This window comes from Oratosquilla oratoria, chromosome 6, assembly GCF_046742065.1.
Source record: "Oratosquilla oratoria isolate Oo_2021 chromosome 6, ASM4674206v1, whole genome shotgun sequence".
Classification (NCBI taxonomy): domain Eukaryota; kingdom Metazoa; phylum Arthropoda; class Malacostraca; order Stomatopoda; family Squillidae; genus Oratosquilla; species Oratosquilla oratoria.
Window position 1 is genome coordinate 23,469,463 of NC_134782.1, and position 17,500 is coordinate 23,486,962.

Below are 17,500 nucleotides of genomic sequence, written 5' to 3' on the forward strand. Positions count from 1 at the left end.
AATTTTTATCTACTAATAACTTTTGTAATTTCCTGTTAAATAAGGTTTACACTTTTTTTCAAAATGAATGTTTACAGATTTAAGCATTTTGTATTTGTATGGTATCACATATTGGAGTGAAGAGGGATGGTGTTGGAGTCGAATCTTGAGGAGACTGCGGTTTATGAGATTAACATTCTTTATTTGGTAAATATTTTGAAACACTTGGTTAAGTTGCTGCCACAGAATGTACATCTGAATCAGAATAGATATACTTGTTGTTGAGACAGTAATGCACTCAAATGTGGATTTTGGTGGGTGTCAGATGAAAGTGGAGTATGTTACTTAATACAGCCAAAGTGCAGTAGAACACTGTAAGTTGTTTTTTAACCCCCTCCCCCCCTGACCCAGCATCAGTCAATCAGTGTAATGTTGTTATGTTTTGGAAGAAGCTTGTGAATAAAGCCATTTTAAAATTTTATTAAAAAGATTTCTGGATTTCCAGTGATATAAAAAAAAAACTCCTTGTGTGGTTAGGAAGGGAAGAATGTAAAATTTTATATTGCCATCGGAAGATAGAATTAAATATAAAATCATGTTTCACCTCACTTTAGTTTTGTGTTAAGATTTATATGGAAAAATTTCTTCCCTTGCAGAAAAAAATATATTTTTGTTTGCATTAGCTTTACCTTGTTTGCTCATATATAAACTAATATATACATAAATATTATGTTAATATCCTTTGTGAATATGATGAGCAATATGGCACATTTTTATACAATGGGGAGGTTTTTATGCTCCTCTGAAGATGGCTAGCTGCCACCTTGTCACCTCTTCGTGGAGTCCGCTGGGATTGACTCCTACCAGGGGAGCTGATGCTTTGATCTCTCCATCACAACTTCTACTACTATGTAATAATAACTTCATTCATCCTTTTACTTACATGTCATTGGAGCCAGGATTTTTTGGGGCTAACTATAGTAATTTACTGTTCTGGGTGTTGGCTCCTGCTGTTTCAGGTTCTAATACTTGTGACCTAAAAAGTATGGGAGGGAAGAAGGCAAACCTTAATCCAGGAGGTCCTGAGATGGGGAGAATGTCAGGCTTTTTTTTTTACTGTGGAAGTGCTGTGTCTTGCTGCATTGCTTCTGACCCAAGCTGTGTACCCAGATTGAAACAAATGCCATTCTACTTACGACCAAGCCTGAAGAGCCGATGCTGGTGTCTTGTTGCATTTCCAGTTCCAAAACTTTGCCTAACTGCAGTGACCTCACGTACCAGGGCCGAGCCTCTGTCGCTCAGACAGCAAATCGAACCAAGAGCAAACGAATTGGAGTGGGCCGACTTTTGAAAGCAACAAAAGAAGCACAAATGGTGCCTGGTAACTAACTGTTGAGCTGAAAGTTACAACTCACACACGTTCATGACAAAAGAATGCTGCTCATGTCTCCATCCACCAGACACAATGGAGTTGACTCACAACCTCTCACTTCTCTTTGACACAAAGAAGAACAACAAAAACTTTTCTTGAAGTGGCCTTTTAAACACCCATGACCCTTTGCTGCCTCCAATCTACTGTCACTGTTGGTGCAACAAAATCTGCGGGGGGGGGGGGGAGTGCAAGGGCCAGCAAAGCAGGACATGACCACTTCACTCACAACTTCTCGGTTGCCAACTCCTCATACTGCATAAACACAGCAAAGGAAACATGGACTGGAAGTAAAGGGTTTATTCCTGATGTTTCGTCTATTGATTTTCTCAAAGGAAAGACTCTGAGAAAGTCAATAGATGAAATGTCGGGAATAAACACTTCACTTCCAGTCCATGTTTCCTTTGCCGTATTTATGCAACTTGTTCACATGGATTCAACTCCTCATACATTTACACCACACCCCCATGATCTTCCCATCACAATTTATAATCGGATCGCCTGAATGGGTGGAACCTTGCTCGACCTGTGCATCTGGGCACATCCTGTATCTCCCTCGAGTTCCGTCACACTCCTGGGCATCCTGAGCTCCATCACTTTCCTCATTTGGCTCCTTGTCAAGGAACAGTTGATGAATATCTAATACATGATGAGGGGTGCCGTCAACTTTCACAGCGCTCTCTGACGTCGTCCTGGTCACTTTACCATCAGCCCATCATAATATACACTGCCACTGTTTCCCCAACACTGAATTTCAAATTGGTCACTCTCCACTCTTCTCCCATAAGAGCCATATTCCTGTCAACACGTGTCGCTACAAAGTTATACCAAAACACCATCTTCAGTGGACTTTCCCCAGATCTTGCAGCCATGCTTTTTATTGTTTGGTGCATACAGTCTGGTATCCCATTTCCAGATGGTTGATTAGCTGCTCGGAATCTCTGAGAATGTTCTCTTTGCAAACATCTGTGAATTGGGCAAACCAGAATGCTGGGACATTATCCATCAGAACTTCATGTAGAGGCCATCTTCAAGAAATATTTGTATCACATGACTGCAGATCTCTTGAGCATTCTCTGATGCTACCTCCTGCGACACCGTAAACCTATTACATCCAGCGGTAGCCTGGTCCAAATGCCTGAAACACTCACTTCCCCCAGGCACTTGGTCTGAAGGCCAATGGTCTGGCATTGTCTTCACAACAGACTCAGCACACTTCCTTTTGACTGACGGATCCAACATTCTAGTGAAGTACAAGGTTCTATCCATTCCAAAATGATGTGAGTGCAAGCCTTTGACATCAACTACAGATGCAACTTCCAATTCACCCAACCAAGTCTTTGGCACTGGTCAGCACATCAGTCTTGTTCCTCTCAGATGGAGTGAAGGTCACCGACAGCTCAATGCCCAGCTCACGAACCAGATCCTGTATGACTGACAACCTCCTTTTAACCAGCATTACTGACATTCATGTCACCTTGATCCTGTTTTCATCATCAAGAATAGTCTTCTACCATCTCAACACTGTCATTATTTCCATTGATTGCAGATCCCACTTCATGGCCAACCTTTGATCACTGTAACTCGGCAATGTTATTGTGATCCGAATAATTTTTTCCACAACCATGTTGCATCCTCCACAATCTGGCCCTATACCTCAATGGCAGCCCCCAAAGCCAAACTATTGGCATCACACCACACATGCCCTTTCCTGCAAGGTGCCACATGGAATGCTTCCCTTACTTGATCATGTATACTCATGGTGGTCAACAAGTCCATCATGCCCAAGGCTCTTTCTCCCACTGTCACCCCATCTCTCCCTCATTCTCTCTTTTGATGAAGCAGCAAGCCACTCTGAGCCACCAACACACTGGATAGTGCACCATGATTCTCCCACAAACAGAGAACAGCTCATGACGAGTCAACAACTCAACAACCTCCAAATCTGGCAGTGTGTTGCCTCTACCAAACAACAATTTACCACTTCGGTCCCTACTCGGGGCAAGACCCAAGACTCAACCTCCATCCAGCTTCTTGGATGCCTTGTTTCCAGACCATGACTTACCAGATGTTCAAAAACTTCTGTTGAAACAACATCCCCATTGACTATTATGTCATTGATGTAGCTGTCTGTCCCCTTTCTCACACGCTCATCCTTGGCTAGCACCTTGTTGACAATCTTCGTCATTATCTTTGGCACACTATTCAACCAGAGACCAAATCTGGTCAATTGATACATAACTCCATTAAAATTAACTCACTGGTAGGGCTACAAACACTTATCCACTTGGGCCTTTAGGTATACCGATTTCAGATCCACCAACATGAAATGTTCTGAAAGACACCTCCACTTCCTCAACATCTTGGCACACACAGCTACATAAGAACCTGGATGGCTCTCCATGTATTTGTTTAGTTCTACATAGTCAAGAGCAGGTCTGACCTCACCCTTGTTAGCCTGTAACATTGCCATAAGGGGCAGGAGCAGGACCCAATTCCTGTTATTCTGGTCTTCACACCTCAACCATCCCTTCTGAATCCAACTTTTCACCTCTCCCTGCTCCATTTTCATATTCTTGTAACAATCAATCTCGTTAGTCAACTCCAGTAGCTTTCCTTCCTTCCAATGCCACTTCACTGCACATGAACTGCCATCAAACCTGGCCTCCTCATTCTCCATGGTCAGCACTGATTCCACATGACTGGCCACTGCCTGAGCCTGAACCATCTAATCGAAGCTCAGCTGTTTCCAGACCTATTAAATGGTCTCATTACATCAGTGAGTCTGACACTGCCCTCCACCATTCCATTGCCTAGATAGCTTGTGTATCTGGATCGGAACAAGCGCTATTCCACTTACGTGCAAGTCTGAGGAGTTGATACTGGTGTTTTGTTCTGTGTCCAAATCCAAAACTCTGCCTAACCACAGTGACCTTGTATACCAGGGCCAAGCCTCTGACAACTGCTCCACTGCCCAGATGGCAAACTGAACCAAGAGCAAATAAAATGGAGTGGGCTGACCCATGACCACTTGAAACAAAAGAAGCAAGGGGGTAGTAAAGCAAGACACAACCACTTCACTCACAACCTCTCAGTTGCCAACTCCTCAACATACGTTTACATCACACACACATTGTGGCAGAGAACAGGGAGACTCTTTATCCACAAGGCACTAAGATGGGAATGACATTGATTGAGTTTTTGATTTGTCATATGCTTTGACACTGCCTAGCTGATACTATATATCCATTATTTGGTAACTTCCCCATCTTAAAAATCAGACAAGAAGATCTCTGTGTCTTTTAATTTTTTCATCCAATTATCACCACTGCCCATTCATTCCTATATTTTGCACTTCCTTTTCCATGCTCTTGCCCCTTTACCCCATCCATCCACCACATTCCTGGTCTCGAGTTCACTCTGTCCACTTTTGCTTTCTACACTTTATTTTTTCTCCTGGCCCTTTCTCACTCATTTTTCAATATGCTCAAATCACTTACACACTTTTTGATCTGCCCTTTCAGACCACTCTTTTCACCTTCATCTCTGCCTCACCTCTATATTTATCACTTTATCCATTCTTCTACCTACCATACTTCTCAAATATGTATAGGTTCTTCCTTTCTGCCTCCCTCAAATTCCAAGTCTACTCCATACAATGCTGTGGGCACAGTTACACTCTCGTGCAACAAAAATGACCCCCTAAAAATCATAAGGGACCAGATTTGGGGAAAAATTCCAAGGTTGCTTAGTTTAGCCACAATTTGCCCCAGCATGTATACACAATGGTTTACTTGACAATTGTAATTACGACAAGAAAACAAAATCTAAAAAATATTCAATTTATATTTGTGATTATACAAAACACTGAAAATAACAATCTGCACCAGTTTTCCTACTGGTAACAGATGAACCTTTTTGTGCATGACAGAACAGGGGACCATCTTTGCAGGTCATGCCGTGATTCCTCCAACACTTTGTCATGAACTCCCTCCTTCCAAAGGGGCTCAATAGAGATGAATAAAATAGCATGGCAACTGCCAGATAAAACGAACAAGGACTCAAGACCAGGAAGGGTATAACTGAGATAGGTTTTCTTTTTTTTGTTGCTGAAGGGAGCACACACAGCCGAATTAAAATAATTTGGAATCGGCAAGAACAAGAGGGTGAGTACTATTTGGTACATAAGGGGGAGAACAAGAGGGTGAGTACCATTTGGTACACAAGGGGGTTAGCACAGACCAATGAAACTCAGTCATTCCTTAACATAAATCAGTGGTACTTGTTACATTTTTAAAAGTATACCAGTTCCATTCAATTGTATGTTTAGACATGATACCCATTTATACCTCAGACCAATAGTTTTCAGTTACACCTTACATTAATCAAGCATTGTATCACAAATGTAAGACTAGATATTACTTACTGATACCTAAGTATTATAAAGATCTATAAACTAAACCATTATAAAGCTTTTATATGAGGTAACATTTTCAAAAAACATCAGCTACTCTTCATCACCTATGCTTCATATATATCAAATTTGTTTCAGCATAAATATAGTCATTTGCATACAGACTTCATGTCTGGCAAATGAGAAGAGTGGAACAGCACTGAAAATTACATCTCAAAGCATGTAAGTCATGAGTTCTGTCACTAAAACATGGAATACCTCATCAATAAACTGTCATTGGCACTGAACTTAATAGTTTGTTTGGACTGGCCGTGGTGGAGGACATCACAACAAAAAGAGATAAATGAAATATGCACAATATTATACTAAACATATAGACTAATACATATAAAAATACAATTAACCACATTGCATTAAATCCAGAAATATGTAAGCAAAACAATCACAGTCTTACGGATAACTTATCAAAGTAACACAAGTTGGGGGTCAATCTGTCTCTATGAGATATATCTTACAAAAGATCTGGAGCAGAGCACACGTTTCGATATGCAAGTGGTTTCTGATCTGCACTATTCAGTGGAGTTCACAGAAAAGCCAAAAATTGGATATAAAGCTTCTTATAGTAAGAGTGAGCACTGCTAATGTATAAACAATCTAGATCACTAAGAAACACATGCATTACACACAGTAAATAATGTAAATATATAAAAATTGTTTAAATGATCTGACTGTAAATGCTGTAAGTCACTGTATAAAATGACTTTCACTGCTACTCCACAAACAAGGCATCCTCCACTAGAAGGCAATTACACAATACCTAACTCAAGGACTAATTGAATGGAATTTTATGAAAGTCATGCAAAAGTTGAGAACATTTGGTAGGATATTTGGTGCTTTCCTCACTTCTACTCCAACTGCACATGTTGTACAGGATCTGCTCTACTGCCCTCCAGTAATTATGTTTTGTCAAGAGCTGGAAAGGCAAAATAGGTCAAGTGGCCTTTCCATCAGGCAACCTCCACAGCCATGCACTGGGGGCAGTGCTAATAAGCAGAGAAAAAAAAAATACATTTTATCAAAAACAAGTACAAGTGCAATCTTAATTTCTAATTTGAAGCATAGATCTATTACATATACTCACTCATCTGCATTCATGCACTGAACTTTCCAACATGTCTCATGTCCAACATTCACAAATTCTTTTTTTCATCATACTTTTGACATGATGTAGCTTGACATTGCCATTTTGAAGTACCAAAGTATAATTCTATACTTAAATTGCCCTTAGCAATGTTTATCCAGAACGGAAAATTCAATCAATGATGTCTGTAATAAAATTTGTTACTACAGCAAAAGTAAATTAACCCATACAATGTACCATTTGTGAATTAAAAAAAGAAAAGAAAAGGAAAAAAATGTATATATAAAATGGAAGAAAGCTAGTCATCACTCCATAACACAACCACCTTGATATAATTGATCTTAACCTCACTATCTCTGGTTTCCAGCAAATCCCTTGAACAAAGAAATGACAGAAGCTGCTGCAGATGACATAATCCCCCCAGCACCTACCCCTCCAACTCCCTGAGCACCCCCAACATAAGCCTGGGAGTACGTGGCAGTTGAATTGAAGGACGAGAGTGACTGACGTGTAGGCACCAGACTTTGTTCGAGATGTGGTATGTTGGGAACCTGCAATGGAAGTATGAAAGTGAGATACTACAAAATATTACAACTACATTTCAAAATCTGAATTCTGCATTTTATTCCTAAGTTTTGTAGCACTGGGAAAGGCATATGAAAAAGAAGACAGGAAGAGAGTATGAAACCATGAGATGGGGAAAAGAGATTCAAAAACAGTGAGGAGCTTTCATGATGGATGCAAAGGTTCTGTGATGATGGTGATAAATAAGGACAGCAAGGTGCTCAGGTGGTTTGGGCATACAGAAAAAATGAGTGAGGAAAAACAAGCAAGAATTGTTTAAAAACCAGAAACAGATGGAATGAACTTGAGAGGGAGATCATACCATCGTAAGTATAAATATGGATATTATATAGGTGAGAGTAATAGAATTGGGGCTATTGCTTGAAACTGTAAATGGTAAAATGAATAAAGCTTACCGTTTCCCACTCTGCAGATAATGTGTCCTCATCTGAGTCTGAGTCCTCGGCATCTTGAACCATCATCTCATCTAAACTTTCGACAATGGACTCAGCTATGTCCACAGCACCTTGCCTATGCAATACAGGAAAGACATGAAGTTACTCAACTATGTATTCACCAATTGGTGAATATAAATACTCACAAAATTTTCTTTAGTACACGAATTGATGTTCTGCACATTGAGAAAGAGTTAAATGAAATATTTACAATTTTAATTCATATTAGTAATCAATTATGCTGTTACTGACCCCATTGAGCAAAGGGGATGGGTGTATAATAGCACTTAATCATAATATTATACAAGACCATGGTGAAACCACACACCTATGTACATACATACACGTATCTCTTCCAGGCATTTAACCCACTTGTCTTTTATAATTCTCTCACATATTTTTTTTATCATGCTGGTCAGAGACCGGTATGTAGTTTCGTCATTTTCTGTTACTTCCTCCTGTATGACTGGTACCACATTAGTTCTTTTCCAGTTCTGTGGTTCTTTCTTTACCTCCAATGAGCATACAATCAAGTTATGAATATTGCCAGCTGTTCCCTGCATTCCTCAAGTATCCAATTTGAGTTCTAATCTAGCCTAGGTTCTTTTCTCATGTCCAATGTTTCCAATAGTTTGTGTAATTCCTCATCTTCCACACTTATCTCATTCAACCTAACATTTCTCTCCTCTACAAAATAATTTTCTTTAGTGAAAAGTGACTGAAAACGTCTGTTCATTATTTGAGCCTCTGATGAAAAGGTATCAACATAGTGCTAAATGCATGCTGACAACTGACCTGCCTAAGTCAGATATTTGGGTGTCTAGAAGAGCAAGCACATTTGCCACAGTCTGAACGGGGCGAATGAAGTGGGGTGGCACATTCTGGCTGAGGCACAAGTATACAACATTGGCATTTAGCTGGGCAACTCGCAAGTTAAACTTGGCTTCACTTAACTTGTTCAGGCAGAACTCACTGTAAACAAATAAATTAATATCAATGCTCACTCTAAACACATCAGTTGATATTATTGCAGAAATATTCTGATTCAAACACCTAAATTTATTAATTCTACAAGAGAACATAAATGAATATTGCATACATAGCACATGGTTTACCTGTAACAAATTTTCTTTGGGAGGGTAACATCCAAATAGAAGGCAAGTATGTTTACAAGTTGATTTAAATAGGTGAGACCAGCACAAATTCCATGGGCATGCGATTGCTCCTCCTTTTCCATTTCCATGTCTTCAGTATGACCAGGAGCTAAGCAAGAGATACGAACACATCAACTTCTACTGTATTTCCACACATGGAAAGCTAACAACCTTTGACTGCTCCCCTCCTCCTCCTCCTACTACAATGAAGTTAATGACACAGAAACAGTTTTATACTAATACAACACACACACACACACACAAAGTCAAACATTTCTTCCCAGAGATCAATGGCAGGACTGACTGTTGACAGCTGGTGTGGGGCTATGGGTTTTCACTCCATGAAGCTCAAGGCAACAATTATTATTCATTTTAAGAGTTATTATGTTACACCCTATCATCATCATCACAATCAAACTCTCCCAAACCCCCTCTACGAATTATTCAGCATCTTACATACATGCATTGGTATATGTATGTATGTAAGATACTGAATGTAGAGAGGGTTAGGGTTTGATTGTGATGATGATAAAGTGTAATGTCACAAACTCCCCTGTATTGGGAGGCTAGGACGGTGCCCCTTATAGAGGACTTTGTAGCATGGGACTTAATGAACCATGCCCTTGGTTCAACTTCACCGGTTGCAGGGTTCAAACTGTCATCCGTTTGGTTTTTGACACAAGTAACGATGCTAGAAAAATTACTGTGATGGGAGAGAAGAATGATAGGGTTATGGGAAAAGATGAGACACAAAAAGTATTGAAAGTAATGAAAGCTGGTTAGGCATCTGGGTTAGATGGGTGTCATAAGGTGTGTCTGACAAAAAGGAGGAGCAGTTTTTGTGGATTGGCAAGGGAGATTGTTGAATGTGTGCCTGAGGGAGTGAAGTTTGCCAATGGACTGGAGGAGTGTATGTATAGTTCCACTATACAAAAGTAAAGGGGATACATATGTAGTAGCTTAGGGGGACAAGTGTGTTTGGTGTAGTAGGAAAGTTTATTTATGCATGACTTTTCCCTTCATTTATAATTTGTAACCCATACCAAATTAAGAAATATTCTAAAATTTGTAGAGTCCAGTAATAGCCCAGGGCACACCACATGACACTAACCACCAAATGCCACTGGAACTTTATCAAATGCTTTATGTCTACTGTTCTGGAAAAATTAGTAGTGTGGAAAAACAAACCTAAACACTTTCACCCCATCTTCCACATCTCCTTTATTTGAAAGGACAGCCAACAACTCACCTCTCCTCTTGTTTAAATCTTAACCCTTGCCCTTCCTTCTTACCCTATGCATTCATGCTACCTTTATATTTTTTACATATACACCAGGAGGTGCTAAGATAAGAGGGAGGGTGGAGGGGAGTGGAGTGTATTTAGGGATGGAATGGGTGGGAATGATTTTATGCCTTTTTTCTTTTTGGCTACCTCCCTTTCAGGGGGAAAAAGTCTTGGTATATGTATGTATGTACATATACAAAACTTTTCCCCATTGATGGGAGTCACAAATCTCCATCACAGGTAGGTTATCTTGCCAATAAAACCAAAAAATGAGAAGGGTGGGTTTAATTGCCTGTATAATGCAAGACCCTATCCTTCCCATTTGCAGCTTTTTGTATACTGCACTTATTTCAATTCCTCCTCTATTTCCCTCTGTGCTTTCTGTATCATTTTGCTATCCTTTTCAAATATTCCTTTACAACCTTCTCCTGAATTAACCTTTATTGCATTTACACACCATATACACAACAAGCAGATCAAAATAATGAACATTCAACATGTCAAAAAATATCGCAACTTATACATACTTAATGTTTTCTACACCAAGACAAAACTCCACTTACTGAACAAGTTATATGCAGAATAATCTCCTGAACCTGGAAGCAATGGATGAACAATTCTGTACTGAGTTTGGTGGGTGAGATCTGTGTACACCCAACGTCCACGCACATATGTTGTTTGAGAGGCTTCAGCGAGAGCCGACACAGTATCATGGACAGCAGGATCGGATTCAACCAGACTGTGGATGAAATGTAAAATGCACATATTACTGAGAAATTATACTCGAGTAATGCTAAAAACTAGAAGCAATCAGAGATCACAAACCTGCTCCATCAATCTTTTAAAGATTCCCAGATCACGATCCAGATTACCAAGATCTAATGGTGTGTTCTTTAGTTCACACACCAACACTCCAATTTCTTTTTTCATAAAGATTAGTTCACACCCCACAACTTTGGTTCATCAAAATGAATACATATTTTTTGTTGTTGCTAACAAATGAATGAACACGGCTAAAACATAACCTCCATCAACAGCAATAAGGTTTTACTGAATTAATACTGAAAATAAAACTTTGATCATTCCAGCTTATACTTAGTGCTCAAAGTTCAAAATATTCATATCAAAATTAATGGCTCTAATATTTTGCATGTAAAAGAAAAGAAAAGAAAAGAAAAGAAAGAAAAAAAAATTATGATAAAATAAAATAAATAAATAAATAAAAATACATATATACCCTTCTTCTTGGACGCAACAAGCACAGAAATTTATGGGTGACTAACCTTAACCCCTTCATTACAGTGATGCACTCAACCAATTTCATTCTAGCTAGTGCCACATGTTTCATTTCCAATCAACCTCTTTACTATGGTAGCTTACTCTAATGATGTCCTTCTGGTTAGTAGTAGATGATATAATTTGATTTAGGGAACATGACCATAGTGAAGGGGTGAACCATGGTGAAGGTGTGACATACCTGCTGGTAGTGGGCGTGACCTGTGTGATGGGGAAGACATAAGTGACCAACTCTTTCACGTTGCCACGGATGACTTCTTTCAACTGTGACTCACAGACCTGCAGTTCCTGTCTTTTCTCTTGAAGCTGTTGGTAAAACAGTGAATTTAAGGCCTAGATACTGTTGCTACACTTGAAGGCATATTTGCCCTATGGCTGTGAAAAAATCTTTCATATATATTAAGTTTGTGGAGGTAATATTTTTTTTTCAAACAGCTTAGGTACATACATATACCAAGGGCTTTCTCCCCTTACAAGGGAGGTAGCTAAAGTCAAAAGCATAAATCCAGTCCCACGTATTTGATCCCCACACACTCCACTCCCATTCACCACCATAAAAAAAGACACAGGTACTACCGTTAAAAAGCAACAGTCAAACTATTAAAGATGCTATCATTTGTCAAAAGTCTATCTTGGCATATATAGCAATGGTGTTCTTGGTTGACTGGATTTAGATACAGTATTAAAGCAGACTCAAAAATACAACACAGTGAAAAGTTTAAGAAAATGGGATATATGGTCTAGAAAGACCATTTCAAAATATTGTAAAATTCCTCCTTGTGACCCTGTGGTCATACGCTAATTTTGTCTTTAATGCTACCAATCTCACGGGAAAAATTACAATAATTGTTGCCTTGAGCTTCAATGACTAAAAACCCACAGCCTCACAGTGGCTGGCAACAGGGCTTGGGTCCTCCCACAGTGCTCCATGAGAAGAAACTCTGGACTGTTGTCTGTGTTGTATAGGTGTGGATGTTTCAGTCACTGGGCTACAGTGGTAAAATGTGGTGGGCAATTACTGGTTGTCAGCTGAAGCTGATAAACAGAAATCTTAGCCTAGTCCAAAGACCAAGTGTCAGCCTTTTGGGGTTGCACCACCAGCTGGAGGTCAGTGTTTTGATAGGTTTGAAAATAGGTGGTAGGGAGATGATTCTGATAGCTGTGTTACAGAGCTACTACTTTCAAGCACCTGTCACTGCTCTCTTCCACACCCTACTAGCCAGTAACAGAAAAACATAACCACACTAATAATTCAACTTAAAAGAGCTGATGACGAGACATACAAGGAGCTTGATGATCTGAAGAAAGAATTAAACATGATCAGAAATGAGAATGAAAGAATGAAAAATGAAGATAAAAACAAAAATGAGGCCTTGAAAAAAGATGTGGAAGAACAAATACAAGCGGTGACTGAGAAAGTCAGAGAAATTAAGAAGATTGAACTCCAAGAAATAAAAAACCAATGGAAAGTGGAACAAGAAAATCAAAAGTTAACTTTTAAGGAAATAGTACAAGTGGAAAAAAGTGCCAAAGAAACGATAATTAAAGTAATTAAGGAGAAAGAAAATTGGGTCAGAGACACAATGGAAAAAAAAAAAAAAAAGCATTGTAGTTTATGGTATTAAAGAAAAACATTATATACATAGATATCAAAGAGAAAAAGATGAGAAAGAAATTGCAAAATTCTGAAAGAGATACAAGAGGGCCAGGATATGGACAATGAGATTAAAGAGGTACATAGGATGGGACAGTACTCTAAAGAAAAACAATATAGGCCACTAAAAATCAAACTAAGGTCTCAAATGATAGCAGTACTATCAAAAACAGCAAAGCTGGCAAATAGTGAAAATTACAAAAGTGTATGGATAAAAAAAATGAGCAATGAGGAAGAGAGAAAAGGCACTTAGAAGTGAAGCAAATGAAAAGCGATGAGGAAGAGAAAGAAAAGGTACTTAGAAGTGAAGCAAATGAAAAATCAAGAAAAGAATGCTAGTTTTTTTTGGAAAGTGCTGGACCTGAGGCTGAGAAAATGGTTTATATATATATATATATAAATATATATATATATATATATACATATATATATATATATATATATATATATATATATATATACATATGCATGACTTGAGGACTAAACAAATTAAATTATTATCTGGCAGTAAAAAACTAGACATAATGGGAATTGTGGGGACGAAATTAAAAAGTCCTCTACCACCACTGTGGGACAAGGTCTATACAACCATTGGATGAAAAATAGAAAAACAAAAACATGACTCCTCCACCCTGTTTCTCTTAAGAAAGGCTTAAATGTGACTAAGACGACAGAAGGAAAAAATGATGTGGAATTGATTATGATAAAAGTTGAAAACAGTGACATGAAAAATAGAAAATTTGTAGTAATATATGTACCCCCAAAAACAAAGTCTTAGACAGAATGATCATTCCAAAATGTTGGAAGACACAATGCACTAACTGATTTACTAAAAGAAGGAGGAAACATAGTAATTATGGGTGACTCTAACTTAAAAGAAATAGGTTGGGAAGAAATGACAGTGATAGCTGGAGAAGACCAACCACTCCAGAAGGAGGAAATGTGGGCCTGACTCATGATATATACCACCAACTTTGACCCAGAGAATCATTCTTCTGAAGAAGCTACTGTAAAGCTAAACCAGTCAACAATAAAACTTGATAATCAGATCAAGACCCGTGTTTCCCCCTTCCACCTTTCTCATAATTATCATTAGCATTGTAAAAATGGACTAAAAACATAAACTAATGTTGTTAATTCCAATTCTTCTTACTTCTGCAATTGTGACAACCCTCCCAAGTCCAACTCCCTGGGTCCAATCTTTTATACACCCTCCAATCACTCTTCTTTCCAAAGCCTTATGGCCAACAAAACTCCAAAATGTTTCCTATCCACCCTACCCGCTCCTGCTTTTTGGCAGCAGTTTCCTTCATGACCTGAAGGCGTTTCCACTGGTCTGGGAGCTGGAGTCTGAGGACTGCATTGTTTTTCTCCAACTCCCTGCTCTGGCTTTTAGCTGAAAATTAAAATAACACAATTATTACCGGACTATATATCTTTGTTCATATATGTACTGTAGTGTTTTGTAATCTTGTATTGTCTGGGTAAGCTTTTTGTCATGACTGTCTGAGACCATGTTGTTTGTTATTAGTTTGTTGTCTGACTGCATGGTCCTATTAAGATAACCTAAGTACCTATTGACTGTTACCTATACATTCTCATTCAACACCCAGATTTTATAATGGTGATGAAAACTTGATGCAGTGCTTTGTAAAGTGGAAATACAGAAAGTGTTTTTATAAAGTGAACAGACTGATGTAATAGGAGAGTGAGTGTGGTTTTTGGGATGATACCATGAATTATACCCAACTATACTAAATCTGAAGTTTCAAGCATCCAGTGATGAGAGATGGGTTGATACAGTTATGGTGAGTGATTTGGGATTGAGTCATCTAGACTGGCTGCAGATTTGAGGTTTTTTATTTACATGTTAATTGTGAAAACAACTTAGTGTAATACTCACTGTGTTCAATGTTCTCCTTTGTCTTTACAAGGATGAGCCGAAGCAATTTTAGTCGTTCTTTTACTTCTTCTTTTTGCTCTTTCTGTGAAGGAAATAAACAGAATTAATTTTTAGTAGAAAAATTGTTGGTTTCCTGCAAGTGAAAATAAACATCAAAGGTTACTCAAAGTAATATCTAACCCATCATACTTTATCTGATAAAATATAATTTTTCCAACTTGATGCATTTCCCCCCACCCGTCCTATTGCAAAGACAAGATTCAACCTCCTATTGAATGTGCAAATAATGGATAAGTTTAAACTTCCTATTGAATGTACAAGCAATGGACAACTCCTCACCATTCCTGTATAATACAAAATTGGATGCCTTGAGGTGAATCTTACAAATATCTTCTAAAGAAAGTAGGGTCCAAGATGTACAAAATTCCTTTGCTATGATGTACTTTTCGAATTTTGTTATGGCTAACATCAATGCAGCTAATCAAAGAAAATGTCTGACATGAGTTCAGTTACTACCACCTGAAAAAGTAATAATTATAATAATACCTGCATACATATACCAATGGTTTTTCCCCCTTACAAGTGAAGTAGCCAAAGGCATAAATCCACTCCCACCCATTTCATCCCCACATACTCCATTCCCATTCATCACGCCTCCCTCCCTCCCTCTTTTCTTGGCCCCTCCTGGATGATGGGTCATCCCTGCATCTTGCCCACTGCCCTGGGTCATAAGCAATGCAGTATGAGAGTACATCCACAGCAAGGCCACTTCATTTAATTGGTGGCACCTCCTCTCCATCCCCCCTCATGCAGAAAAAGAGAAGACAAGGAGAAATTACATCGGGCTGCATCAATATATCATTCACACATACTCCCTCACCCCACCATCCTCCACCCACTCCTTTCCATGCATCACAATATCAGAGACAACCATTCTCCATGCACCCCTATCTTCTGTTTTCTTTCTTCCATCATCAACAGACATTCCTGTCTTTCCCAATGCCCCTTTTACCCCATCCATCCATCTTATCCTTGGTTACCCCTTCCTGTTCACTTCCTCCACCTGTGCCTTCCACACCTCTTTTACTAATCTTTCTTCACTTATTCTTTCCATGTGTCCAAACTATCCCAATACTCAATAATAATAATAATAATAATAATAATAATAATAATAATAATAATAATAATAATAATAATGATAATAATAACAATAATAAACAAATATGTAAACAAATAAAATAAAAATTATGGACAAAATAATTTGCAGTGAAACATCAAACCTGTTGCAAACCTAGTAACAAACTCAGAACTAGTAAAATACAGCCACCACAGCAACTTGGTACCTGTTGCTGGTAAGGTTGTCTAATGCGTGAAATCTGTGGATTGTCATGTGTAAGTGTACCATTGGCAGTTGTTGTTAATTCCTAGATTGTCTGGCCAACCAGTCCTGTCTCCCTGAGGAACACCATGGCTGGAATAGGGTTTTCCCATAAATACTTTATAGAATGTATATTGTGTTGGCATACATGATTTTGTACAATGCAGTCTTCCATAATGTGTTGTATAGTATGGTGTGAAGTGTTGCATCCTGGACAGTTATCTGCAATGCAGTCGTCCAGCCTCTTCTAGTAGCTTAGAAGGGCTGAAGGGTGGCCACACCACAGTCTGACCAGGAGTAGCGGTATGGCTACCAGTAAAGTGTAGTAAAGACAAGAGTTGGATCCAGAATGCTTTATTGGCAAATCTAATGACTCAAGCAGTGCGTGAATGAGCCAATCAGGAGCGGTGTATGACGACTGGTCGGCAGACCGCGATCACTTACCTACCTGCTTTAGTGCAGACCTGACCTTGTGGCAGTCTTCGCCCTGTGTAGCGAAGGACGTTACCCCCACGCCAGTCGATACCCATCTGTCTTACTACGCTCACCTAGCGCTCCCATGTACGCATAATCCACTGATTAATAAACGCATGAATCGTCCAACCTGTTTCACTGCTGCCCCCCTGCAACATTGCTAGCAAACATGGCCCAGTGAGTAGGACTGATTGCAATTGCCTGCAACTTGCAACAGTGGAACATGGGACTATACGCGAATCAGTGGCGCATACGTGTACGAAGCACTAACGGAACTAGACGAATTGGCGACATTGTACATGCTGGACCGTGAGTGCAGTGCAACATTGTGCATGCTGGACCGTGAAATGCCATGCGACAGTGTGACGAGCCTT

General features: G+C 39.1%; 1 protein-coding gene across 1 annotated transcript in view; it reads right to left on the reverse strand.

Moving 5' to 3' along the window:
* Nucleotides 1-5,236: 5,236 nt before the first annotated feature.
* Nucleotides 5,237-17,500, reverse strand: part of Atg14 (autophagy related protein 14) — a 34,118-nt gene continuing 21,854 nt past the window's right edge. The window contains exons 3-10 of the mRNA XM_076186587.1: nt 15,275-15,356; nt 14,652-14,767; nt 11,899-12,023; nt 10,985-11,160; nt 9,098-9,245; nt 8,778-8,954; nt 7,944-8,058; nt 5,237-7,514 (exon numbers count right to left, since the gene is read on the reverse strand). Of these exons, the coding sequence (XP_076042702.1) occupies nt 7,314-7,514; nt 7,944-8,058; nt 8,778-8,954; nt 9,098-9,245; nt 10,985-11,160; nt 11,899-12,023; nt 14,652-14,767; nt 15,275-15,356 (1,140 nt within the window). The 3' untranslated portion in view covers nt 5,237-7,313. The remainder of the gene's footprint in view (nt 7,515-7,943; nt 8,059-8,777; nt 8,955-9,097; nt 9,246-10,984; nt 11,161-11,898; nt 12,024-14,651; nt 14,768-15,274; nt 15,357-17,500) is intronic.